Source organism: Gadus macrocephalus, chromosome 3 (assembly GCF_031168955.1).
Source record: "Gadus macrocephalus chromosome 3, ASM3116895v1".
Lineage (NCBI taxonomy): Eukaryota > Metazoa > Chordata > Actinopteri > Gadiformes > Gadidae > Gadus > Gadus macrocephalus.
Window position 1 is genome coordinate 23625179 of NC_082384.1, and position 26458 is coordinate 23651636.

The window sequence follows — 26458 nt, forward strand, 5'->3', positions numbered from 1 at the left end:
CCCTCCTTCCTCTCTCCTCCCCCCCTCCCCTCCCCCCCTTTCTCCCCCTCCCTCCCTCACGTGCATCAAAGAGCCGCCGTGCCGGCGGGCTCCCAGACAGAGCGACTGAGGAGGGATCTTCCTGAAACAGAATCGCTAACCTCCCTGCGTCACTGGCATCCCCTGCAAAGCGCACAACGCACGCACACACGCACGACGCGCACAAAAGAGAACCCCTGCGCACACACAGCCCCGTTGACGTCAGAGCGGAGGGACCACTGGCGTACATGTGCCTTACCGACCCCCCCCCCCATCCGCACCCCCCACCCCTTCCTCCTCCTCCCCCCTCTCCCCCATCCCCTCCTCCTCCTCCTCCCTCCTCCTCCTCCCCCTCCCCCCTCTCCCCCATCCTTCCTCCTCCTCCTCCTCCCTATCCCTTCCTCCCCCTCCCCCCTCTCCCCCTCCCTTCCTCCTCCTCCCCCCTCCTCTTCCTCCTCTCCTCCTCCTCCTCCCCCCATCCCTTCCTCCCCCCTCCCCCCTCTCCCCCATCCCTTCCTCCTCCTCCTATTCCTCCTCCTCCCCCTCCTCCTCCCCTTCTCTTCCCCCTCCTCCTCCTACTTCCCCCACCCCTCCTCCCCCCCCCCTCTCCCCCACCCCTTCTCCTCCCCCCCCCCCCCTCTCCTCCCCACCCCTTCCTCCTCCCCCCCTCTCCCCCACCCCTTCCTCTCTCCTCCTCCTCCTCCCCCCTCTCCTCCTCCTCCTCCTCCTCCTCTCTTCTGGTACACTTACGGCTCTCCAATGACTTCATTACTCAAATCTCTACCAGTTCAGCGTCAGCGAGCGGAGCGACCCCCCCCCCCGGGAGAGCCACACGTCGGGGGTGCTGATGAAAGGGCGGGCCGGGTGTGTGTGTGTGTTGTGTGTGTGCACTCGCGTGTTTGTGCGCTGGTGCACGTTTGTGTGTGTGGGTGCACAATTTTGCACATGTGTATGTTTGTTTATGCTGATGCGCTTTTGCTGGTGGTGCGCGTACGTGTGGTTGTGTGTGTGTGTGTGTGTGTGTGTGTGTGTGTGTGTGTGTGTGTGTGTGTGTGTGTGTGTGTGTGTGTGTGTGTGTGTGTGTGTGTGTGTGTGTGTGTGTGTGTGTGTGTGTGTGTGTGTTGCCCCCAGGGCGCTGATGGTGACGGTGGTACAGCGGTAAGCAGGCAGGGAGGGCGAGGTGAGGGAGGGAGGGGTGTAGTGGAAGGGCCAGAGCCCTCCTCATCTTATCTATGTGCAAAATAAGCCCCGAGCATTACCGGGTGGAACCGGGGAGTGGTGAACACCACGGGCCATGATGCATCATACCCCCCAGTCAAACGCACCGCAGCGCAGCGGCACACACAAGCAGGCCATACTAGAGCAGGCGGTTCTACGGGTGATGCGGCTGTAGGGTTCGACGACGCAGTCCCATGAGAAGCACGGCCACGGGCTCTGATGTGGCGTCGACGCAAAAGCAATACAAGCGGGGATTTATAAGTTAGCGGTAATAAACAAGGATTTGTATGTTTATTAATAATTCATCAGGCTCCCGCCCCCCCCCCCCCCCCAACACAACTAGTTTCGCAACTGCCTGGGACTGGACTGTTGCCAGGCAAACGCGTAGACATTTGCCTTCACACTAGCGTGCTACTTGGTGGAGTAGGTCAACACGGTTCTACACCGCAGGCCAGCTACTTTGTATAAATACACGTTTTCATCTGTGTGTTTCCATCTATTGTGCGACAAGTGGTGTACGAGTCTGTCGAGAGCTGCTCTGCTGGCGTGTGTGAGTCCGATCTGATGATCTTTAGTACGGGCTAATAAACCCTTATTAGGATCGCCTGTACAGTGGAGCGATACAGATACAGTTACACGTCCCAGTGCTGTGACTGTCTGTCAGCCCTTTCCATACCTCGTCCTATCAAATTACCCGGTCGGAACTAACTGTTGTGAAAACAGAAAAAGGGTAGCCGATAATTGCAGCGATTTAAACTTTACCCTCCTGGGAATCCTAACAAATCCAACTTCTAAACCACCCTTGCTCCTGTTCTTTTATTAAAAAACGTGTGGGGTATATCATCCATTGCCCTTATCACAGACAACAGGCCCCCTTCTACGCTAGCAATACGCTGAGCCACCTAATGCTAATCGTTTGTTAGCGTGCGGCTGACATTTAGCGTCCTCGTTAGGGTGACATTAACGAGGTGCGCCGCGTCACTGCGTGCCAACGCCCTCGTCTGGGGCCGCCGAGGCCTCGTCCGACCACATAAGGCGTCGCGTTAATTGAAATGAATATTTAAAACGGAACGGGTCTTGGGAAAGTGAACTTGTGCCCCCCCCCCGCACGTTCCGTTGGGCGTGCCGGTGTTGCAGGCCTGACGTTAACGGATGTACTTCTGTGGAACTTTCCTGTTGTATTTTATACAATAACAGTTGATTGGATCAAAGTTTTGGATCCAAACAACGTTTTCAGAATTCCACACGATTTAAAATGGTGTAGTGTGGGGCCAGTAGGGGGTGCTGTCCCTTTTCTGCTCAATTATACATTAATCCACAGAAGGTAAACGAGTAAGCGAGTCTGCGTACAACGGCGACCTACTCCGATGTGTCGTCATAGTTTTTCAAAACGCACGGGTTTGCAAAAAAAAAAAAACAGGCTCCGTTGTTGACACAAGGCAAAGAACGCAGCGCCGCGTCAACATGGTGCAGAGGAAAGGCCCTCGCCGTTACCCGGTGGAATGTGGCCCACTTTGCACATTGCATTAACATGCACCCCGGACATCTCATTTTCTGCTGCGCCACTCCGATCAACACCCTCGTTGCTCTTCCCCCTGGGCATCGCTCATTAGCAAAGTGCACATGGCTGACTCAAAATAAACAGCGTCATACTTTGGCTTCATGAATCCCCCACCCGGTTTAAATCCTATATTTTAAAGCCGCTAACTATGACTATGTATGTTGTCAAACATTATTGCCAGTAATGCCAGTAAATTCAGTTCCACTGCTCCAATGGGAGCGCTCTCCCCAAAATATGTTTCGTTAGCCACATTAGAATGAAGTCCCTTGCGATCTTGTACATTTTCCCCCAGCGCTGTGTACATTATAAATATCAGTCGGCCTCATCATTCACAGGCGAAGACTGCATACATCGGCCATCTTTGTTCCTAAAGCATCATCTGATAGATTATAACAGTCTGTTTCACTATTATCAGACACACACTCACTCTCTCTCTCTCTCTCTCTCTCTCTCTCTCTCTCTCTCTCTCTCTCTCTCTCTCTCTCTCTCTCTCTCTCTCTCTCTCTCTCTCTCTCTCTCTCTCTCTCTCTCGGCAATGTGGTGCATAAAACCAAACACACTAATGGCAATGTATTACATAAAACACACAGCTGCTCCAGAACATTAAAAACAACAAGAAGCCCTGTTGCATTGTGGGGGTTGTAGTCCAACTCCGCTTCCATCCTCTTCCCACAGGCATCTCTCGTCTCGACGACCAGATCTTCATCAACCGCAACCCCGGGGTCCCGTCGGTGGTCAAGTTCCACCCCTACAACGCCTGCATCGCCGTGGCCGACAAGGACAGCATCTGGTCAGCCTGAGACAGCCCCCCCCACCCCCCCCGCATCGCCCTGTCCGTCCGTCCGTCCGGCCGTCTGGAGGCTAACCCCGGCTCTCTATCTGTCCCCTGTCTGTCCAGCTTCTGGGACTGGGAGAAGGGCGAGCGGCTGGACTACTTCTACAACGGCAACCCGCGCTACACGCGCATCACGGCCATGGAGTACCTGAACGGGCACGACTGCTCCCTGCTGCTCACTGCCACAGGTGGGGCGGGCACGCACGCACGCCCTTGCGCACACACGCGCGCACGTACATGCAAACACCTGCTCACACACACACACACATGTACGCACCTGCTCAAACACATGCTCACACACGTGCACACCTGTGCAACCACCTGCTCACACACGCAATCACGTGTACACGCACACAGTGACACCTGCTCACACACGCACACACATGCTCACACACGAAAGCACACACCTGCTCAGAAACATACATGCACCCACCCAGGTTGCTTTTGACAACATGACGGTGTCCAGTTGTATCGCAGCAGTTTAGTTTGCGATACCAACTTTCTCCGAAAGACTGTTACTTGTATATATCAAACAGGGAAACCACCTCAAAAAAACGAACGTTTCCAAAAACGTGGATCTTTTAAACAATGTCACCCACTTAGCATAATCCCCCTCCTTCGCAAATGCAATTCTCTACACTATTTTAAGTATGGAAATTAAAATGGTGAAACTCCATTAGAATTGAAAAATCTAAATACATATGCTTGGTTTGTGAAAGGGCAGAGCATAAACTCCTCTTTCCCGGCGATATGAGGTTGAGGATTAAATCGATCGGTTTCTTTACCCAACCATCAGATTTTTCAGTTTTTCTCCCTTTTTCCGAGTAGTTTCTCCATTCCATGGCCGTTATAAAAGGACCTTTTAGAATGAATGTCACCGTCGTATCAGTGAGTCACACTGCGTCTGTCCTCCCGTCTGCTCCCTGTGTGGCGGATCGGGCAGCCCCTCCACAGAGCGGACACGACAAGGGAAAATAACAAGGCTAATAGGTGTTTAATAGGTTACCCCCCCCCCCACCACCACGACCATGGAAGTCCAGCCAGAAAGTTGTAACTTCTGAGAGGATATTTATAAAGAGAATAAATACATTCCATTCCAATGTCTAAATGTTATTAAGAAGTATTAGTACATCGCTCTTTTAAAGGGTGTTCTTTGTTGAATATGCTATTATGTTATCATATCAGTGGCGCAAAATAGTGGCAATTACTTTGTTCGTTCCTTCATCTATTTGAGGTCAATAATCACCTCACTTTCGGGCGCTCAACCAAGACATTAATTGAACCTACAAACACCTAACGAGTCACGAGTTAAACTAGACCCCGTGCTGACACACACACCGAAACCTGCAGGTATTCCACTCCAGCGGCTCCATTTATCAGCCAGTGCAAACAGGCATTACAAACATGCACGCAACATTAGTTTGTATACACAAACACATGCATGAATAATTAACCAATTACACGTCCTCTCACGTGACAATGGCTCCGTTTCCATCGGCCCATGGCCAGCGCAGTGTAATGAGATATATCGGGTTATACATCACGCTATTACAGATTTTAATTGGCTTTGTGGCGCCGAATATTGAGTCAGGCTTTTCCCTTCTACCATGTAGCGAGAATGCTATTATGAGGAGACAGAATAGATTGTGTTTGTGTGACCTGTACACATTTCAATGCTAAACGCCTATGGGTCCACATAGGGGTACATGCCTTCGTGTGATTTTACATGTGTGTATTCATGGCCGTTTGACTTGGAATGTTTCTGTGAAAAAATGATGTGAAACCAAGTAAACGTATATGAGCTACAATCTAATTGTACTTATCATCCCAATTTGAACCTCTGCTCTCTCTCTCTCTCTCGCTCTCGCTCCCTCTCTCGCTCCCTCTCTCTCGCTCCCTCTCTCGCTCCCTCTCTCTCTCGCTCCCTCTCTCTCTCTCTCTCTCTCTCTCTTTCTACCTCTACCCCTCTCTCTCTCTCTCTACCTCTCTCTGTCTCTTCCTCGCTCTCTCCTCCCCATCTCTCTCTCTCCCCATCTCTCTCCCTCCCTCTCCCTCTCCCTCTCTCCCTCTCCCTCTCTCCCTCTCCCTCTCCCTCTCTCTCTCTCCCTCTCTCCCTCTCCCCCCCTCCAGACGACGGCGCGCTGCGGATCTGGAAGAACTTTGCGGACCAGAGGAACCCGGAGATGGTGACGGCGTGGCAGGGCCTGTCTGACATGCTGCCCACCACCCGAGGCCAGACCTCCAGCACACACAGTAAGGCCCCCCTTCCTGTAGCTACTCCGCCCGTCTCCCTGCCCTCCCTGCACCCTCTCCCCCCCGTCCCGTCCACGTTGGTCCTGTTCCTCCGTGCCGGTGTGGTCCACCCTGGTCGGGGTCCGGCTGCATGGGTCCGACCGCTTGGTGGTCTGGCGGTGTTGCCAGATTGGGCTGATCTGGCAACCCTGTTTTCTGGGAAATCTGGCCCAATCTGTCAACCCTGGCTGTAGCATCTCTCTGCAGCATGCTGCAGCCAGGGTTGCCAGATTGCGCGGGAAATTGGGCCCACTCTGGCAACCCTCTTTGTAGCATCTCTCTGCAGCATGCTTGAGCCAGGGTTGCCAGATTGGGCGGGAAGTCTGGCCCGATATGGCACCAATGGCGTCCGGTTCTACGTCTGGTTCTGTGACGTTTGTCTGCAGGCAGTGAACCAGCAGGACACCTGGGGTTATAGACGCCCTGCTCGGTGCGCACACTGAGACGGAGTCAGCCCGGGTGGAGAAAGTATTATTCATAGAGAACAGCAGTGTACTCTCTGACCCTGGGCTGCTGGCTCCCACTCACACCTCAGCCGCTGCTGCACACTGCTGTCAACTTTCTCCCTTTTATACTAGGATCTCTCTCGCTCTCTCTCTCTCTCTCTCTCTCTCTCTCTCTCTCTCTCTCTCTCTCTCTCTCTCTCTCTCTCTCTCTCTCTCTCTCTCTCTCTCTCCGTCTCTCCTTCCGTCTCCGTCTCTCCTTCCGTCTCTGTCTCTCCTTCCGTCTCTGTCTCTCCTTCTGTCTCTCTCTCGCACGCTCGCTCGCTCTCTGTCTCTCTCCGTCTCTGTCTCTCCTTCTGTCTCTCTCTCCGTCTCTGTCTCTCTTTCCGTCTCTCTCTCTCTCTCTCTCTCTCTCTCTCTCTCTCTCCGTCTCTGTCTCTCTTTCCGTCTCTGTCTCTCTTTCCGTCTCTCTCTCTCTCTCTCTCTCTCTCTCTCTCTCTCTCTCTCTCTCTCTGTCTCTCTCTCCGTCTCTGTCTCTCTTTCCGTCTCTGTCTCTCTCTCCGTCTCTGTCTCTCTTTCCGTCTCTGTCTCTCTTTCCGTCTCTCTCTCTCTCTCTCTCTCTCTCTCTCTCTCTCTTCCCCCCCTTCTGCTTCTAGGTCACTGAGTTGTGTGATATGTGACAGTAGTTTGAGCGTTGTTTGAGCGGCTCGTCGTTGCTGTCCGGGGTTAATTCATCTGAAATGCCACATCGCAGGGTGGGAGACGCAGCAGTATTAATACCTACTTACCACGTGCTGTCTCTGTGTTGGAGAATGTTAGGTAGGACGCGCTCAGCACAACTTTGCCAATTAGCATCACACACACACTGACACACACGCACGCACACACACACTGACACACACACACACACGCACACACTGACACACACACACACACGCACGCTCACACACACTGACACAAACACTGACGCACACACGCTGAGACACATACACTGACACACACACACACTGACACACACACACACGCACGCACACACTGACACAAACACCGACGCACACACACTGAAGCACTGTCACTGACACACACACACACACTGACACACACACACACTGACGCACACACACTAACACACTGACACACACTCACTGACATACACACACACACGCTGAGACACACACTGACACACACACACACTGACACACACTCACTGACATACATACACACACACACACACACACACACACACACACACACATGCTGAGACACACACACACACTGACACACACGCTGAGACACACACACACGCTGAGACACACACACACACACACACTGACACACACACTGACACACACACTGACACACCCACACACACACACTGACACACCCACACACACACACACACTGACACACACACACTGACACACCCACACACACACACTGACACACACACACACTGACACACACACACACTGACACACACACACACTGACACACACACACTGCCTGTGGGTGGACAGGCCTCCACCACAACGCTTGGCCGGTCCTCGTATAGACTGACACACATTAGGCTAATGGGAGGGAATGAGCTCCTAACTGGGGAGAGAGGTGTTGCGTGGACAGGGCAGGTGTCTGGCTGTGCAGGGGTTTGAACAAGCCACTGTGTTTCGTGTGTGTGTCACGATTGTTACCAGGCCGGTTCTCTAGAAGGACCTGCGGGGAGGTGACACACTTAACAAGCACGGCTGTCGAAGCCGTAGCACTCTCACTCTGACACCCAGAGAGAGACACACACACAGCACGGCCCTTCTCTGTCGCCGTCCCTCTCTCTCTCGCTCTCTCTCGCTCTCTCTCTCTCTCTCTCGCTCTCGCTCTCGCTCTCTCTCTCTCTCTCGCCTGTTCTCTCGCCCGGCCCGGTTTTCACCCAGCTGGATGTTTGGACAGCTAATGAAGTCTAGTGTGGCTGCCTGCCCCCGATCCGGACAGCCTGCCAGCTCAGTAGGTCGGCACCGCAGTAGGCAGAACTTCTGTCAGAACTGGAAGAATCAGAGTCTTGAGTATGGGCAGACCGTATCGATGGAACAGAGTGTGTTACCACAGGGTGTTTAGACGTTTAACAATGTCCTCATCGGCATTGGTTGGACTGTCTTATTCATTACATTTACATTTACATTTAGGGCATACAGCAGAGCCTTAAATACAAGTACATTTATCAGAAGAAAGAGACGCCTCAATTGATGCGGTCATACAGTCGGTACAATTGCTAGTGCCAAGCACTAACAGTTGCTAAGTTAACTCATTCCCCGTATGCAACAAGATAGCTACGCAATGTGGAGTACTATTTTTAAGTGCCAGGATGTAAAAACATACGATAAGTTTGTACATTAAGTGCCAGGACGTTTCCATTGTCATGTGACAACTCGCCCTGTAGGGTGGCGCTACATTGATACTACATGGTTATTGGGCCGTCGTTCTAGTTGATACACGGACCAAGCAGCGTTCTTAAGCGGTCCGTAAGCACCTTGCGGACAACCTTAAAAAGCATAATTTCGTGAATTCGTTGGAACAAAACGGCGTGATCGCTGAGAAAAGGGCCACCATGATGATGGCCACGCATACGTTGTGCGTTGGCAAAATCAAGCCGGCAGTGATTTATTTTGATTCAGGTCCCGGATCAGATTTTTAAATGATCTATCACCATGGAGACCCCAACGGTCGGCACTCATGGAACGTTCGGTGACGAATCAGAAACCGCCCTGAATACAAAACGTTCGTCTGTTGGGAACCTCTTCTGTCCTGGCTACCATCAAAATAGATTATTTTGAAGTATTTCTGCTCGCTTTAGGCTGGTTGGATATTAAAAAACCAAAGATTGGGGTCATAAGACGAAAGTAGAATCATAACATCATTCAAAATGTATTTAAGGTTGACCTTATTTTTAAGCATCCGTCACAGTTGGAATGGAGTGATGAAAACTGCTTAATTAGCTCATGAACTCATGAATTATAATATTATAATTGCTAAGCCTTATCTGGGTTCAGCTAAAAGCTTCACCTGCTTCTCTCAGTGTGGAGGGAGGGCGGTCCATGCTGAGATCATCGTGCCCAATTCACACCTAGAATCAGGGAAGGAAGAAACACTTGAGTCCACCATTAGATTGACGTCCTCTGTGGTACTTGTAGCCTGCTTACATAGCATGTCCGTGTTTCCCCAAGCACTGTAGGGTCAAGGCGACCGCCTCAAACAACAATAGGGCCCCGCCTTGACTACCAAAGCATAAATAAATCCTCGACCACCTTGACTACGACATTTCCTGGGGAAAACACTGCGTGTAAACATTGGCCTTTCTGTAAACGAGTCCAAAGTGCCGGACAAAATTCCCTTGGCTTTGACCACAGTAACGTAGGCTGAAAGTGTGCGATAGCGACTCGTGCGGCACGGTGAAACGACGAGCAGCAGAGATGGCATTATGGACAGCACACGGTACCTCCTCTCGGAGCACCTCTGCTGAATCAGGTCATCTATACATGGGAGTGTTTCACAGCGGAGAGGGCTTGGTGGTGCATTCGGTTGTTGCACAGCCGCTGCCAGAGATGTGTGACAAGGGCACACGCATAAAAACATAACGCATAACGAATACACACACCTAACACATAATGTATCACACACAGGCATAACAAACACATAACACACACACATCACAAACACATAATACACACACACACACACACACACACACACACACACACACACCCCTCCCTCCTTCTCTCCTTCAAGTCCCCTGCCGTGTCTCCAGTGCCATGTGTCAGATCCAGCTTGTCCTCCTCATCGAGCTGTCCCAGGCCCCTGTAGTTCCCCCCCCCCCTCATGTCAGTGTGATACTGCTGCCCCCCCCCCCTACATAAGAGTGCTTCACAAGGGCAGCCAGCATCCCCCCACGGCCCCTGAACAGAACGGATCCTCTTCCATAAACACCCTCCTCCATTTTGTGTCGGCTGGCCAAAGCGCTCGTTAACTTATTTTTTTTCCGCCGTTTGCGCTCGACATAAAAGGGGGTCCGGGACACGCGTAACGAGTCAACGCATAAACATTAACACCCCGTCATCCAATTAGCCACATCGGGGAGCCCCCTGGCCCTCGTACCCTACTCCAGGCTCCGTCCCGGGGTGAAGCTCTTGATGTCTGATCCCTCTCTGATTAATGTCCGTTAGTGGGAAGGCCCCATGCTGGGCCGACCGCCGCCGCCGCCGCCGCCTCGTGTGTGCGTTTCCCCGTGTGTGCATCCTTTGGTGTTTGTGGGCGTGCTGGCCAACAGGTTAGGCCGTGCTAACAGTTTACTGGCTTGGGCTGACGTGCTTCTGACCTGCCTATCCCCTCTTCCTCTCCACCCTCCCTCTCTCCTCCCCTCCTCCTCTCGCTGATCTGTGCCCCCCCTCTCCTCTTCCCTTCCTCCGTTTGCTTCTTAATCCCAGGTCTGGCCAGAAGGGTCTCCATCTATCTCGACCGCAGTAAACAAGGAGGTAAGTGCTGCTTTTATGTTTGCCTGTCCCTCTCTTTCTCTCTCTCTCTCTCTCTCTCTCCCTCTCTCTCCCCCTCTCTCTTTTTCTATCCATCCCTCTCGATGCCCATATCGATCTCTCGCCCTCGCTGGCTCCCCCCCCCTGCGTGCAGCGCGCCATACGTTACTGCCATGTGAGCCCGTTTCATTTGCTTACTGCCGGGTCATCCGGGGCCATCCCACGCCGTGGCTCCTCGTCTCTCCATCCACTCGCCACACCTCCACTCGCCCTAAAGGCTCCTCTCTCACCCTCACCGGTCACCAAACCTCTATAATCAGGTGTAGCATCAAGACCTTTCGCAGACCGCCTCGTATGTAAACGGTAATAATCACGTAAATGCACATAAACGTTTAATATACCGTTATTTTCCAACCGTTTTGAACACGATTATGACTGCGAGTTAAACGGTGGAAAGAAAAGGTCAGCAATGCTGTGTATGCTCCATTGTGTTTATTCAGCAAACATAAAGGGAGACAAAACATCACAATGGAAAACCTCAGATGGAATGGATCAACAAGCCATAATACCAACTATTACAGCAAATTCATCTTTCAGTGCCCTCGGGTTCCACCAGTGGTTTGTCCACCACAGGTTGAGAACCCCTGCTCTACCACACTAAAGGACACGTCAGTGAGCCCCGCAAGCTCGTCTTCTACACATTTGCCTCATTGACGTCCTTGAGCAGGTCTGGTAAAACACGTCTGCTGTCTGGTGTAGCTTCAGTTACACTGGGCGCTCATTGAGGTTCGTCGAAGTCCAGTCCAGATTTAAGAAGCGTCTTTTTTTTTACCTTTTCATTGTTGAGCATGACAGGAAAGAGAGGGGAAGACCTGCAGCAAAGGCCCACGGGCAGGAATCGAACCCCGGTCGCTTTGGTTAGGACGGGGCCTTAATGGTACGAGCTCTACCCGATGACCCACCGGGGGGGGGCCCCGGGAGGCGTCTCTGAACGTTGCTTTATCTGCAGCAGATCCGAATGATTTCCCCTGCGTATGGAAGCAGAAACAGGCCCCGCCCTTCCCCAATCACTGCCTCATCAGCACGCCGTCTCTGATGTAAATAGATGGGAGGCGTCCTCGCCTGGGGAGCCGATTGGCTGGCGTCCAACCAATCAAATTACAGCAGAGGAAAAGTGCTGAGGGGGGGGGGGGCTCGCCATCCCTGCGGTGAAATTAGCACATCCCCTGCCTCACGAGAGACTGGTAGACCACATACCTCACCCACATTAAGATGTGGGTGAGGCATAAATAGGTAATTTTCACGAAACGCAAAGTTTCAGCGAGGAGAGAAAAGGATTGTGTGTGCAGAGGGGGTTATTAAGGGGTATTGTGGTTTATATGCAGAGATCAATATTAGGCATATGAGAAGGTTGAACATTGAAGTACATACAGGATAATGCCAGGGGGAATATTACCAAAGAAACACAAAAATACCAAGCAGTAGAGATTGGGTCTTAGCTGTGTTTGTTTTCGATCTACGAGGCGCGCGTCCTCACACATGCAAACGTGCGCACGCACAACGGCACACTGTGGCGCAGGGACACAAGCTCATCGGTCCCGGTGCTGTGTTGGTTCAGGAGTCACAGGGAGGGGGCTGTGTGTGGCGCCGGGGGCGCCCGTCGTCTCACACACTGGGGCGGGGGCGATTAGGTTGAGGCAGATGTTCCAGGGAATGTCTCAATCTGACTCCCTGGGTTTTTACCCCTCTCTCTAATCCTCTCCTCCTCCCCGGCGGCGGCTCAGTCTCATAAGTTGTCGTCGTCCTTCGTTGACATCTTTCTTTAGAGTCTACCCCCACCACCACCCACACCATCTCCCTCTCTTTAGTATCCTCTCTGGCTGAATGATCTGCGGAAGGGAAAGTGAAAGTAGGGCAGCTGTAGCTGGCTCGGCCTGCCGGGTGGGGGCGCACTCTGTGCCCTGCTCCGAATTCCAGTTTGGTTCACTTGTCCGTCTCCCCCCTTATGGAGCTCTGGGAGGGAGGGAGGGAGGGAGGGAGAGATGGGGGGGAGAGAGAGTCGGAGGGAGGGGGAGGTAAAGAGAGAGAGAGAGGATGGGGGAGAGGGTGAGGGAGAGAGGTAGGGAGGGGGAGAGAGAGGGGATGGGAGGGAGGGGTAGAGGATGGGAGAGAGAGAGGGGAAGGTGAGAGGGAGGGAGGGCAAGCAAAGTGAAGATGATTATGCAAAAGAGAAGAGAAGGTGCATGTCAGAACTTTTCGCTGGCCTCGGATGCACAGCAGAGCCTTGGCAGGAGGCTCTGTGTGTTAGCTCATAATCACTTTTAAAGGGGGTTACCGCAGTTCTTTGTAAGGGAACGACTGGTGCTTCAATATGAAGGTTAGCACCGTGGCCTGAACAAAATGGATGAGATCTAAAATGATGGCCAGAGATGAGACACAGAGACCAGCAGGTTCTGGTTGCCTGGGTCTAGTCTTGGTTCAAAAGGCAGTCTGCCATCGGCGTGGGCCAAAAGGTTTCGTCCAACAGAATGCCTGACACCTGCTTCAGAGGTCAGGGTTAGTGATTATACCAGGGTGGGTCTGGTCAGAGCCAGCCCCACGGATTGCGTCACCTTCTGAAAGGAGCTGAACCTTCTAAGTGAATCCTGGGGAGGTTTATGGCTGGGATCCGGTTGCTTTTCAGTGCAAACCGAGGAAAGGAACTCTTGAGAGGAGGGAAAACTGAGCAGAATGGGAAAAGGCTGCAGGTGTGTGTGTGTGTCTGTGTCTGTGTCTGTGTGTGTGTGTGTGTGCACTTTCGAACGTCCGTCCTTGCACGTGCAATTCCACGAGACGCTGCAGCACGATAGGCCCAGCGGTGAAAGCATTCCCTCCTGACAGCAGAGAGCGATAATTGATCCTCTGCACTGAATCCGTTCTCCGAGCAGGAAGGAGGGGTCGCGTGATTAGATTAGAACTTGTAGCTGCAGTGCTGAACATTACAAGGAGGCATGCGGCCATCTCCATTAAAGCCCGTTGTCATGGTTACCTCAAAGAGGAACAAAGCAACTTCCTGCCCCTGCAGGGAGGGGGGCTCTTGTTCTCATCAACGGAGCGCTAGATGTACAGTGGTGTACAGCAGAGGGACGTGGAGCTATTACTGAGGGCCGGGAGAGACAAACGGGCGCGTACAGGATGGCCCCGGGGGACCAGACGAGCGGGGGCCTAATGGGCTCTCTGCGGCATCTCCAGGCGTTGTCCTGATATTGATTTCTGTGTGGGTTCCAGCGGACCCTCTCTGCTTCGCTGTGCGACGACGCCACCACTGCTCAGAGCAGGAATGTCTCGAACCCTCCCGGAGAAGGTTCTGGGATCTTTGGCATGGGGCATGTATCGCCGTAGAAACGTTGGTAGGGGAGAAATGTTTGAAGAATGTGAAATAAGTTTGTACTTTTATGCTTCTCTGGCCGTGCTTTTTAAGATGAAGTGAACGCATTCCCCAACGAGAATGGGTTTGATGGATTTGACAGCACAATGTCCTTTGTGGACCAACCGACACTTATAGAAAAATTCCAGGGTTTCATGGGTCAGCTGCCCTTAACGCGTGGATTGGGATTGATATAAGGGGTATCTGTGATGTCGACATGGTGACTGAGCCAGGGCTTGTATGCGCACGCCAAGTCAAAGTCAACTCTACAGCCATCTACCGGGTCGATGCCACGTCCACTGTTATTACGAAGCGAGGCCACTTTAGTAGCATTGAGTGCCAGTGGAAATGTAGCTATCGTTAGCCACAAGCTAGTTATTTTCGGATACGTTTAGTTCGTTTAGTAGATTATTATTTTCTTTTTTTTTGAACTACTTTCAATTTATATTAAATAATTTAATATAAATCTTTTTTAATTATTGAAAGTTTAAATATTAAACTTTAAAGACCTTTCCAGATTAAATACCGAAAAAGGTGAGAAACACGAGGAGCAACACATTTATAATTTACAAATGTACTAATAACTACGTGCCAGTGGCATGTTTACGAATTCAGAAATAAACGTGAGTCATAATTAAACAATGTGGTAAAAATGTGTATAATGTGCCTCGTAATTCATTGCCCCTGCTTTGTGAATCATTAATTAACAGCTTGTTTATGACTAACAAACAAAAATGACAACACAACCTTAAATAAATCACCTTTTAGGGCCTTCTCAGACTATTTACCGACAGCCCCCCTTTATTTCATCTGGAAGGAGCGTCTATATCCTATAAGATAGAGCTTTGAAGCGTAGTCAACACTCGGGAGAGTCTTCTCCTTATCCTCCTGCCTTCCCATAATCACCCAGAACCCTCGCTCAGAGCTCAACACTTCAAAGGGAATGCCCTCTCTTCCACAGCCGAGCATTGCTCTGGCAACGCTCGTCTGCGTCGGCGTGACGCACGAGGCCCGCTCCAGTGCGTCCGTCCGAGCTCCGAGACGCCGCCGCCGCCGCCGCCCACACGGGGCTTCCCCCCGCTTCCCCGCTTCCCACGCACAGAGCGCTGAGCAGACACTGATCATACAGAAAACCAATCCCCCGGCCTACAGAGCCCACGCAGAGAGGGTCCCCCCCGTCCAGAGCGACGACGACGACGACGACGACGGGGTGAGGGGGCAGTAATGATTGGACACGGCAGGAGGGTCCGCGCCAACGGATCAACACGGAAATCGTGTCGCCCTCATACTCCTTCCATGTCTCACATCCACCCCCCCCTCGCCGCACGACGCACATCGCCACAGGTCATCGGGGTCTGCCGTTGTCTTCCTTCTAAGCCATCCCTTCCTCTGAGGGTGGATGCGGAGGCTCTCCTGTCGAGGAAGAGGAGATCCACGCCATCAAGGCGGTTAATGACCCTCCGGTGGATGCTTACAGCACAGCAGCAAAAGAGGACCGCAGTATATAATTGAGGGGGAAATGATAAAGCCAGCAGTTGTTCTCTAACGAGGCATAAAGTGTGTGTGTGTGTGTGTGTGTGTGTGTGTGTGTGTGTGTGTGTGTGTGTGTGTGTGTGTGTGTGTGTGTGTGTGTGTGTGTGTGTGTGTGTGTGTGTGTGTGTGTGTGTGTGTGTGTGTGTGTGTGTGCGCGCACGAGAGGAAAAAGAAGAATGTTGCACCAGTGGGGGAGAACACGCAGTGATTTGCACTTTGTGTTTTCCCAGAGCCACTGAAGATGTCAATTACCGACCCTGGCTGACCACATAATTGTTTTCCCGATGAACATGTAACTCTGTGGTGTGTCGGCTCTGGTCTCCCAGGGCTGGGATAGCCTTCCAGTGGTTCGGCTCTTAACGTTTGTCACCGGGCAGAAGTGTAGTCTTGCATAAAGCTCTCTCTAGGACTCCCCACTCCGAGCTTGGCTCCACTTGTGAAGTTGCATTAGAACCATCCCCTGCGACCGCGGCCCACTCTCGTACAGTTTGGTTCTCAATCGGAGGGGCACTTCGTTATCAGGCTCCGCCACGGACCCCCCTGCTGTGAGGAGGAAGGCCGGAGGGCTTGGAAGGGAAACCTGAATGGGGCGATAACTTTAATAACAGATCAGGATGCACCGTTTTAACTCTCACCGGGAGGACCATGGTTCCTCACTGCCTCGTCGTCGAGGGCCCGTACAAGCACGATTGTGAGACGGGGCTGCCTGGATGGATTAGAATCCGATATCGGATTCCGAGCGGAACAGATGAGGTAGCATCCCAGGCCGGGATTAGGCCCCGGAGCTACTAGTTAAATAGTTATTAACGACTAAAAGGATGAAATGAGTGGGAGGGAAAGATCTTATATTAGAAGCATGCGCTCGCGACCATCACCGCAGGCCGGCTCACTCGTTAGTTTGGTTTCCCGTCGCTCTGATCAGAAGGTGGACAGGGTTTGTTAGACACGTCGTTGAGACTTTCAGCCTTACCCCAATCGTCAGTTCGATCATTAGAGATGTTCCAGAGATAAAAAATGATCCTCCCCGATACATTATTGAGATTCCTGAACTTGAGTATCGGCCGATACCTAGTATGTAAACCGATACAGCATCTAGCATTGTCGCTACTAATAGCTATATTGAAGAGGACTAATAGCTATATTGAAGATGCATTATTATAATCATAATAATGCATTTGTATTCTTCTAGTCAAGCGTGAGAATCTATGTTTTTCCGAACTTAGCTCGAGCGCAGTTAGGTCGGAGATGAAGCGCTTCCCATTCCAACTTTCCACCTCCGACCACGAACGAACGCAGCGTAACACTGTAGCGTTTGTGATAAGAGAGTGTTTGGGATGTTCTTTGCCTGCGTCGTAAATTAGCTAGACACGTGAAGGTATCGGATCGGCCCATAGTCTTGCATACTCGCCGATACCGAATACTGCATTTTAGGCAGTATCGGAAGAATTTCCGATACTGGGATGGGTGTCGGAACGACTCTAACCGTCGGCTCACCGGGGCTGGGCTGATGAGGAGGGAACATGGAAGGCCCACACACCCCGGGCCGGACATTAATCCTGAAAAGCCCTGACCGTGTGATTCCCTCGTGGATCTCCGATGTACGCCAGCAGCTCCCGCTCCGCGTCTCCATTAGGGCCCAAACAATAAATCAATTATTCAATCGATACTAAATGAATGGGTTGGAATCGTAATGATCGAGAAATTATTCTAGTTGTTTGTCACGTAATGATCTAGCTCTCAATAGATGAATCTCATACGGAGATCGCCTAGATGCGCCCGTTTGGGGCCTTGGAAGACATTGTGTTTGGCGCAAAAGTCCCTTCTGTGTTTCTGTGTGTGCGTGTGTGTGTGTGTGTGTGTGTGTGTTTTATAAGGGAAAGTTTTTGTGTGTTCCAGGGACTGTGTGTGTGTACGTGCGTGTGCATGTGTGTGTGTGTGTGTTTTATAAGGGAGAGTTTTGGTGTGTGTTTCAGGGACTGTGTGTGTGTGTGTGTGTGTGTGTGCGTGTGTGTACCTGCCATTTTCCAGCTGTGACGATCTCTTCCAGTGGCATCGTGTTGTCCTTAAAATCCAAACACCAAACGGCGGTCGCCCTGCTTCCGCCGGTACTCTACGCTGATTACAGCCATGACGACTAACGCACTTAAGCCGCGTGGAAGAGATTTCGGAAACATCGGATACTGCCCCCAAACGGCCCGGCCCTGAGACGAGTTGATGTGCTGCGGTCAGAGTGCTTCCTGTCCTCTAACGGCCTCGGCTGTCCTGTAGGCGCGGGCATGGTGGTGGACTGGGAGCAGGACACCGGGCTGCTCATGACCTCCGGGGACGTCCGCGTCATCCGCATCTGGGACACGGAGCGGGAGATGAAGGTCCAGGTAAGACACCCCCCCCCCCCCCCCCCCCTCCTCCTCTTCCTCCTCCTCTCCCCCCCCTCCTCCTCCTCCCTCCACGTCATAAGGGCTGATCATGGTTCCACGTCGACGCAACGCGAGGGGGTTTACGGACCCTCGTCCACACACACACACCTGATTGGTCCGGGTTTTAGGGAGCGGACCAAATCACAGCCCTTTGCCGCTGCGTCGAGGCGACGCAGCGGCAAAGGGCTGTGATTTGGTCCGCTCCCTAAAACCCGACGCAGAACCCAACCAGGTTCACGACCGCGTCAAAAGCGTCCACGTGGTCCTTGTGCTCCGTCGACGTGGAACAATAATCAACCCTTTACTTCACCTCTCCTCTAAAAGGACCCCCATCGCTAACCTTTTGCGAAGGAAACTGAAATTGTCACTAATTGCCGCAGTCGCCGGTACCAGAACAAAACAAAGGGAGCTCTGGAAGCACAGCGGGCTAATTATGGTGGGGGCGTGGACCTGAGCGCAGTGGGAACGGCCTCGCGGCGCCCTTGGCTCTATTGACGCGGGGCGGCAGCGGCGGAAATGAGCCATCACTCGCCAGGTGACAGGCTGAATGATTAGCCTCTCAGCTGGTTTTATGTTTAATGGCCCTCGTGACAGCCCGACACCGCTGGTTGCTCTCTAACAAGTCCTTACAAGGGGATTTGCGTGTGTGTGTGTGAGGGAGCGCAGGTGTGTGTGTGTGTGAGGGAGCCCAGGTGTGTGTGTGTGTGAGGGAGTGTGTGTGTGTGTGTGTGTGTGTGTTTGAGCGCAGGTGTGTGTGAGCCGTAGGTAGGTGTTTGTGTGTATGTGTGTGTCTGCGTGAGTGAGCGTAGGTGTGTGTGTGAGCGTAGGAAGGTGTGTGTGCGTGCGCCGACGCGCGCCTGCCCCTCTCACCATGCGTGTGTCCCGTTGTGTGCGCCCCCCCCAGGACATCCCGACGGGAGCGGACAGCTGCGTGACCAGCCTGTCCTGTGACTCCCAGCGCTCCCTCATCGTGGCGGGGCTGGGGGACGGCTCGGTGCGCGTGTACGACCGCAGGATGGGCCCCAACGAGTGGTAGGACACACACACACACACACACACACACACACACACACACACACACACACACACACACACACACACACACACACACACACACACACACACACACTCTGAGTTAACGCACACGCACACACCGAGTCAACACACACACACACACACACACACACACCGAGTTAACGCACACGCACGCAATCAAGTCAACCAAACACACCAAAACCAGAGTCCAACGCACACACACCCATAGTCAACACACTCACGCACACACACCCTAACCCAGAGTCAACAAACACACAATCCACACCGAGTCAACACACACACACACACACACACACTCACACACCCTAACCCCACCCCCTGGGCTGGATGCAACACATTTGCATGACCGCATAAAAGCTCCAGTTAATGAGTTAACGTTAAAGCCTGCGGAACCTCCTCCTCCTCCTGCCCGCCGTACCGCGGTGCCGTGACACTGCTCCCAGCGTCACAACCAGTAGGAGCCGGAGATTCACCAGTAAGAGTTATTCACTCCCTGTTAACCACGGCGCCTGCCTGCCCGTGTCCCAGGCCAGTTGTTGTGTGTATTTATCGGGCCCAGGAAGGCGTAAATTCTCCGGGCAGTGTTAGCCCTCACTCTGAATGTGTCCTGTTCGCACTATTCCCCCAACATTGGATAAACATTATTTTAATTCCAGTCGCCGAAGGGGGGTGGGGGGGGGGGAGTGCAATTAAGCCACAAAGTACCCCATAAATCTTTAACAAAGCCTCAGAATTCTCCTAAGGCGAAGAATTATGCCCATCCGTTTTACCGCAACGCTGAGCTGCCCCCAGTATTGGTGCAGGACGGCCTGCCGGTACACACGGGTCAAACAGCTAAATATTCAGTGTTTGATTAAAGCCGTCTCAGCTATCGATAGGCTGCGGGCCTCCTTATTGAACGAGTGTTACGAGATCAAAGTGTACTTGGGGGGGGTTCCAAGAGCAGCATTACAATATTGTTGTTGTTTCCACTTTTTGTGGCGCTTTTTTTTCTTTTACTTTTTAAGTGCTATTAAAATTGCTGCTGTAATTTGTTTTTCGGCTATGCCTTGTTATCACTGCTGGTTAATTGCGGCAATATTTCCACTTAATGTCTGCTTTCAATGCAGGGCTGGGGTTCAGCGGAGGTTAGCTCAGCCCTGTGCGCGTGCTGGGAGATGTGTGCGTGATTATCCACGCTCGTTACCGATCTCAGAGCGTGGCCGGTGACGTAGGCCTTCGCCTGCTCACCCAGAGTGCGCTTATGTCAGGGATGACCAGGCAGGCATGAGGGACAGCAGAGCGGCGGTATTAAACGATGGACGTCTTTAGCGCCTGAAAAAACAACAGGTTGGACCAAAATGTCAACACGGAACCCGACGTCAGATAAAAGGATTAAAGAGCCGACAGTTGTGACGTCTTAACTTATATAACCAATGTGTTCGTGGTCCCAAAACAACTCAGTCAGAGTAGCATTGAAACAGCCCTAGAGGGTAGACATGTTGTCCGTTATACAGGGTGGGCTAGCACCATTATCAACGACCTGGCGATGGAATAGCAAACAAACACAGGAACACTGTGCAGTGTCTGGAGGATGCCTGGTTAAAGCAGCCTCACCTGGCCCTGAGTCGGACTGATTGGACTCTGGGGCTGCGGGAGGCTGCACACCTGTTGTGTATTGACTAATCAATGGGCACAGGTTAAACCAGCCATCGTCCACACACACTCAAGAGCTGTGTTCAAAATCGTTCCCTGTCACGGATATAGTGCCCTATATAGGGTGCTCGCCATTTTGTAGTGGTGTTTGAATTCTCAGTGGTTAATTTCATGCACTATATAGTGCACCTAAAATACCCAACATTTGAGTGTACATAGGATGTACCCTACATGTTACTCCCGTATACCTCAATGCAATGCGGTCGTGTTTTTCCGGAGGAGAAGAAGAAGCTGAATATTTAATGATGGAGTCTCCGGCTTTCGTTTAGAAATGTCAACAATTTATTTGGGATTTAACATAGAAAATGTAACATTCAAAATTAATTTAAAAAAAAACTTGATCAAGGAAATGTAAGATTCAACATCAATACAAGCTCCAGCTTTCCTCGTGAGTGCCCGGTTTGTTTACATGACGTGGGCGCATCTGTCTGCGTCACACAAATACCCGGCGCATTCACTGACGCAAATGACGTTTAGAAATGTTCATCGTAGTGTCCGAATTCTCGTTTGTTCGTTCCCTATATAGTGCACTATGTCATGAACACTATTTAGGGAATAGTGAGTGAGTGAATAGGGATCTCCTGCATGGCATAATGGAGCACCAGGCCTTGTGACTGCTACATTAAATGTTTATTTTGTAGAAGTTGACTGATAATGATATGAATAACCATCTTGTTATGTTTGACTTATTCATGTAAATCTACAATATCCTAAAACAACATTAAATATTAACCTGTCTACTTGGATTGAACCTTCCCCCCCTCAGAACATACACGGGTGAGTTCATCACCACCACAAGGTGGTAAACGATGACCAAACCTCAAAGAAAGCTGAGAAACCATAGCTAAAGAAATGATATCTCTGCCCACCTGAGGTCTTAACAGGCACTGCTCACTGTGGAGGAAACGGAAGAAATCGCACTCGTAATACATCACTGTGTGTGTGTGTCTGTGTCTGTCAGTACGTCTGTGTGTGTGTCAGTATATCTGTGTGTTTGTGTGTATCAGTACGTTTGTGTGTATCAGTACGTGTGGTCTGTGTGTTTGTGTGTATCAGTACGTGTGTGTCATATCTTCTGTGTGTGTGTGTTTATCAGTACGTGTGTGTGTGTCATATCGTCTGTGTGTCTTTGTGTTTGTGTGTATCAGTACGTGTGTGTGTCTGTGTGTCAGTACATCTGTGTTTGTGTGTGTGTATCAGATCGTCTTTGTGTGTCTGTCTATCAGATCGTCTTTTTATCAGTACATCTGTGTGTGTGTGTGTGTATATTAGTACGTGTGTGCGTGTGTTTGTCTCTGTGTGTGTGTGTGTGTGTGTGTGTGTGTGTGTGTGTGTGTGCGCGTGTGTGTGTGTGTGTGTGGGATGGAGCAGGGCTTTAGGCTAGCCCTGGGGATGTGCCGGTGGAGGATGCTTCCGAGCCGTTGGTAGCATAGCTACAGGTTTAGCCTCACTTTGAAGTGGACGGCCGAGTGTTCACCCTCCACGCTGCTTTCACGCCCTCTCACTCCCTCCAGGAGGCTGTTAGCCTGTTACTATGGCGATCCGCCGGCAGCCACAGCTGTGAGCTCACACTGCCACCCAGTGGTGGACAGGGGAATTGTCGTCATAAAAAAACACTCCCGCTAAAGACCTTGTCCTTCCCGCGTGTGTGTGTGTGTGTGTGTGTGTGTGTGTGTGTGTGTGTGTGTGTGTGTGTGTGCGTGTGCGTGTGCGTGTGTGCGTGCAGCCGCATCATGACGTACCGGGAGCACGGGGCGTGGGTGGTCAAAGCCCACCTCCAGAAGCAGACTGACGGACACATCATCAGCGTCAGGTACGGACCGTCAGACCGGTCCTCGGCTCCTCCTCACACCGACCCTTGGCCCCCGGCGTCCATAGTGACCTATAGTGACTCCCCATGGATGTGTGTGTGTGTGCAGAGCCTGTACTGACCTATGGATGTGTGTGTGTTAGTCGGGGCGGTCTTGTGTGTGTGTCCGTCTGGGTTGAGTCTGCCCTGACCTATGGATGCGTGTGTGTGTGTTCTTAGTCTGCCCCCACCCATTGATGTGTGTGTGATGAGTCTCCCTGACCTGTATGTGTGCCCTGACCTGTGTGTGTGTGTGTGTTCTGACCTGTGTGTGTGTGTGTGTGCTTGCCTTAACCTGTGTGTGTGTGTGTCCCCAGTGTGAACGGGGACGTGCGGTTCTTCGAGCCGCGGTCGCCGGACTCGGTCAACGTGCTGCAGACGGTGAAGGGACTGACGGCGCTGGACATCCACCCCCAGGCCAACCTCTTCGCCTGGTGAGTTCACAGGTCATAGGTCATAGGTCACGGCCCATGCCCGACATCAGAAACCCCAGCAGCACCTTGCCACAGCAGGGCAGGGGGGGGGGGGGCTCGTCTCGCCGAGGGCCTTGTGTGTGTCTGACGTTGTGTTTGATGTTTCCGTGGCTTTGTTGTTTCCCTTTGATACCTCGTTCCTGTTTCCCCCCCCCCAAACGAAACCATCCGAGGCACTTACTTCTCACCGGATTTGATTTTGCCCTTTTTTTTTTTCCAATTTGCTTTATGTGGTTCTGGAGACTTTGTTGAACGAGGGAGCGAGAGCTGGGGGAGGAAGCAGAGATGTAGCCTGACAAATTCTATTTACCCCGTTGCTGTGCACTCAGACGCTCCCTGACACCGCTACAAGGGGATACACACCGTGTAACCCGGGCAAGCTGTCCTCTCTAATGGCGGAAACTCTTCTTCTCTCCCCTTCCCTGCAGCGGCTCCATGAATCAGTTCATCGCGGTGTACAACTCCAACGGGGACGTGATCAGCAACATCAAGTACTACGACGGGTTCATGGGCCAGAGGATCGGCGCCATCAGCTGCTTAGCCTTCCACCCCCACTGGGTGAGAACTCACTGCACCTCAATGCACCTCCGCGCACCTCAACGCTCTGCACCCAGACGGCGCCCGTTCACATGCTCATGTGCTCCGCTTAGCAAGAGGGTTGTGGAAAAATTGTACCCTTTACATTTGTCGGACGATATTTATTCGGTCATTTTTGCAAGACGTGTGAATCTTTCGGTGTCTTTAGATTCGATTCCGAATTGATTCTCGATCCAGTGAACAGGGGAGCTAGTTTTAGGAACTTCTCATATTCCGCAATGTGAGGCGATGCCAATGAGGACATTAAAGCAGAGTACAGTGATGAAAAGATGATGTTGTTTTTTTAATACTTGAAAAGGTTATATCAACGGATTGCTACATTGTAAACACAAAGGAACAGAACAGAGTTGCAAGGCCAACCGATGAAAATACTCATGTGTGAGGAGCCCACAGTTTAGAAGACACCAGCAGTGGACTCCTATGGAAGTCCACAGAGAAGTTTGGATGCTGATTCTGAGGTTGACCTGGGATACGTTGGTTGACCCGTTCTCCTCTCTCTCTCCTTCCCCCCCAGCCTCACCTGGCAGTGGGCAGCAACGACTACTACATGTCCATCTACTCGGCTGAGAAGAGGCTCAGATAGCAACGTGGCAGCGTCGGTCGCCTTCCTCCTCCACCTCCCTCCACCTCCCTCCTCCTCCTCCACCATCGCTTCCACCACCACCTCCCTACGGACCCCACCACCCCCCCCCCCCCCCCAACCCCACCACCTACACCTCCACCACCCCCCCCACCCCACTGAAGCTGCGTCGGCCGTTTCGTAGCGGGGGCTGTAAATTATGTTCTAGTGTACATATGCAATCGCCAAAACCCCGAATGTCCCCCCCCCCCCCCCCCCAGTTACCCGGACGGCTGCTGACCAGAGACTCCCCGATGAACAAACTCTATATTATTATTATTATAATTATTATTCATTTATTCCTCATTCTTGTGATGAAGCTGATGATTGTAGGTCGTGGGCCTCACCGAGGAGCAGAGCGTGTACATTAAAAAAAAAAAAAAAAAAAAAAGGAAGAGGACGATAAGCGTGCGTGCACACCAACGAGGAAGGAGTTTTATTTTAAGAAGACGTAGAAGACAGTACCCGCGTGTGACCGAGGCACTCGGCCCACGCCCCCCCTCTTCCTCCTCTGCCCCCCTATGAGAGAAACAGTGACCCCTGGAGGCGGGGCAGGCCCCACCCGGTGGACCGCCGCCCTGGACCCGGAGCAGGGGAGATGGGCGCCGGGAGATGGAGGGTGGGGGGGGGACTCTCTCCGAGCTGGGTCAGGTTGTGCTTGCTACTGGATCCACTGGTGTGGATGATGGACTCGAATCCCTTAGCCAGGCCTTGACCAGGCAGTGTGTGTGTGTGTGTGTGTGTGTGTAATGAAACTTAATATAGGTCCCCGTCTATGGCCTTGGACACTTGATTCCCCAAAAGATGCCTGTTTTCATCCTCGCGCTCCCGCCTGTGTCCCCCCCTGCTACAACTGTCCCCAAACCACCCCCGTTTATACACGCTTAGCTCAACACAGAGCCCCTCTGTCCCGATGCAAGGCCAGCGGTCCCTGGCCCCCCTGTCCGAAGGCTTGGTCATATACACGTCGCTTTCAGAGCAGAGCACAGTGCGGTCGGAGCGGCGGCTGCCCCAGCACCTAGCTTGTTTTTAGCCCTCTCTCCACATAACCCCAAACCGGCCAGCCGTCATGGAAGAGCTGCCGATCTGCAGAGCAATAACCCCCCCCCCCCCCTTACCACCCTCAGCTCCTCTGAGAACCCCGTCTTCTTCCCTGTTCTTGAGGCGGCGTGGGCTTTCCGTCGGGAACACTGAACCCTCACGCCGTGTGCTCGCGCCCAGCGCAGCGCGGCGTGCGCCCGATGCGACGACGACGGGCCTTTTGTCGCTCGCAGCTCGTCCTGGGAAACGAGCGGTCTTGTTTGCGGGCGGCTACGAGGACCACTACACTACACGACGCACTGCAGGGCGCCCGCACACAGTGGAGACGTATCAGGCATTGAAAAGGATCCAGTACTAGTTCACGTCCGCTTCATACCATTGCTTTAACTTTGTTGGTTTTGTGCTGCTGTCCGCTAGAACACGGCCCTTTCTCGCTACCACCGCTGTCCCCCGCTAGAGGGCCTCTGGCTGGCATTTTTACATGGTTGATGAAGTATTTAAACGTGACTCAATCTCCCATTGATCTAACGCCCTCCATGGCAGACATGGTCAAGGGAACAGCTCCGCAATGTTTGAGGCCGACTGCGATATGTTTGGGCAAGTTTCAGTTTGGAAGGAAGCTATGGGTTTTTGTGTTTAGTTTATCTGTCACTTATTGTCCTAAGGTTCCTCACCTCACTCCGGACTGGCTCGCCGGGCAAGGAGATTTCGATGCTGTCTTTTGAGTTTCATCGGGTTTTAATTTCGATTTTATGCTCAGAGTTTGGTTTGGTTTGCACGTTTACCTGGGCCAGGTGACGGGGGTTCAAATAGTGAGGGCCTCACTCACGCAGGGTGGAGCTGGGTTACACTTTGTTCGGATCGTCCACTGAACACTCTCTACATCTCATT

The 26458-nt window shown here is 52.2% G+C and overlaps 1 protein-coding gene across 1 annotated transcript in view; it reads left to right on the plus strand.

Annotated features, from left to right (window-relative positions):
• The window catches only part of rptor (regulatory associated protein of MTOR, complex 1), a 124248-nt gene extending 99331 nt beyond the window's left edge, over nt 1-24917 (plus strand). Inside the window, exons 20-29 of the mRNA XM_060047408.1 lie at nt 3388-3587; nt 3696-3820; nt 5763-5885; nt 10837-10884; nt 18089-18195; nt 19142-19269; nt 22715-22801; nt 23155-23271; nt 23739-23868; nt 24422-24917. Coding sequence (XP_059903391.1) covers nt 3388-3587; nt 3696-3820; nt 5763-5885; nt 10837-10884; nt 18089-18195; nt 19142-19269; nt 22715-22801; nt 23155-23271; nt 23739-23868; nt 24422-24490 — 1134 coding nt within the window. The 3' untranslated portion in view covers nt 24491-24917. The remainder of the gene's footprint in view (nt 1-3387; nt 3588-3695; nt 3821-5762; nt 5886-10836; nt 10885-18088; nt 18196-19141; nt 19270-22714; nt 22802-23154; nt 23272-23738; nt 23869-24421) is intronic.
• Nucleotides 24918-26458: the final 1541 nt, after the last annotated feature.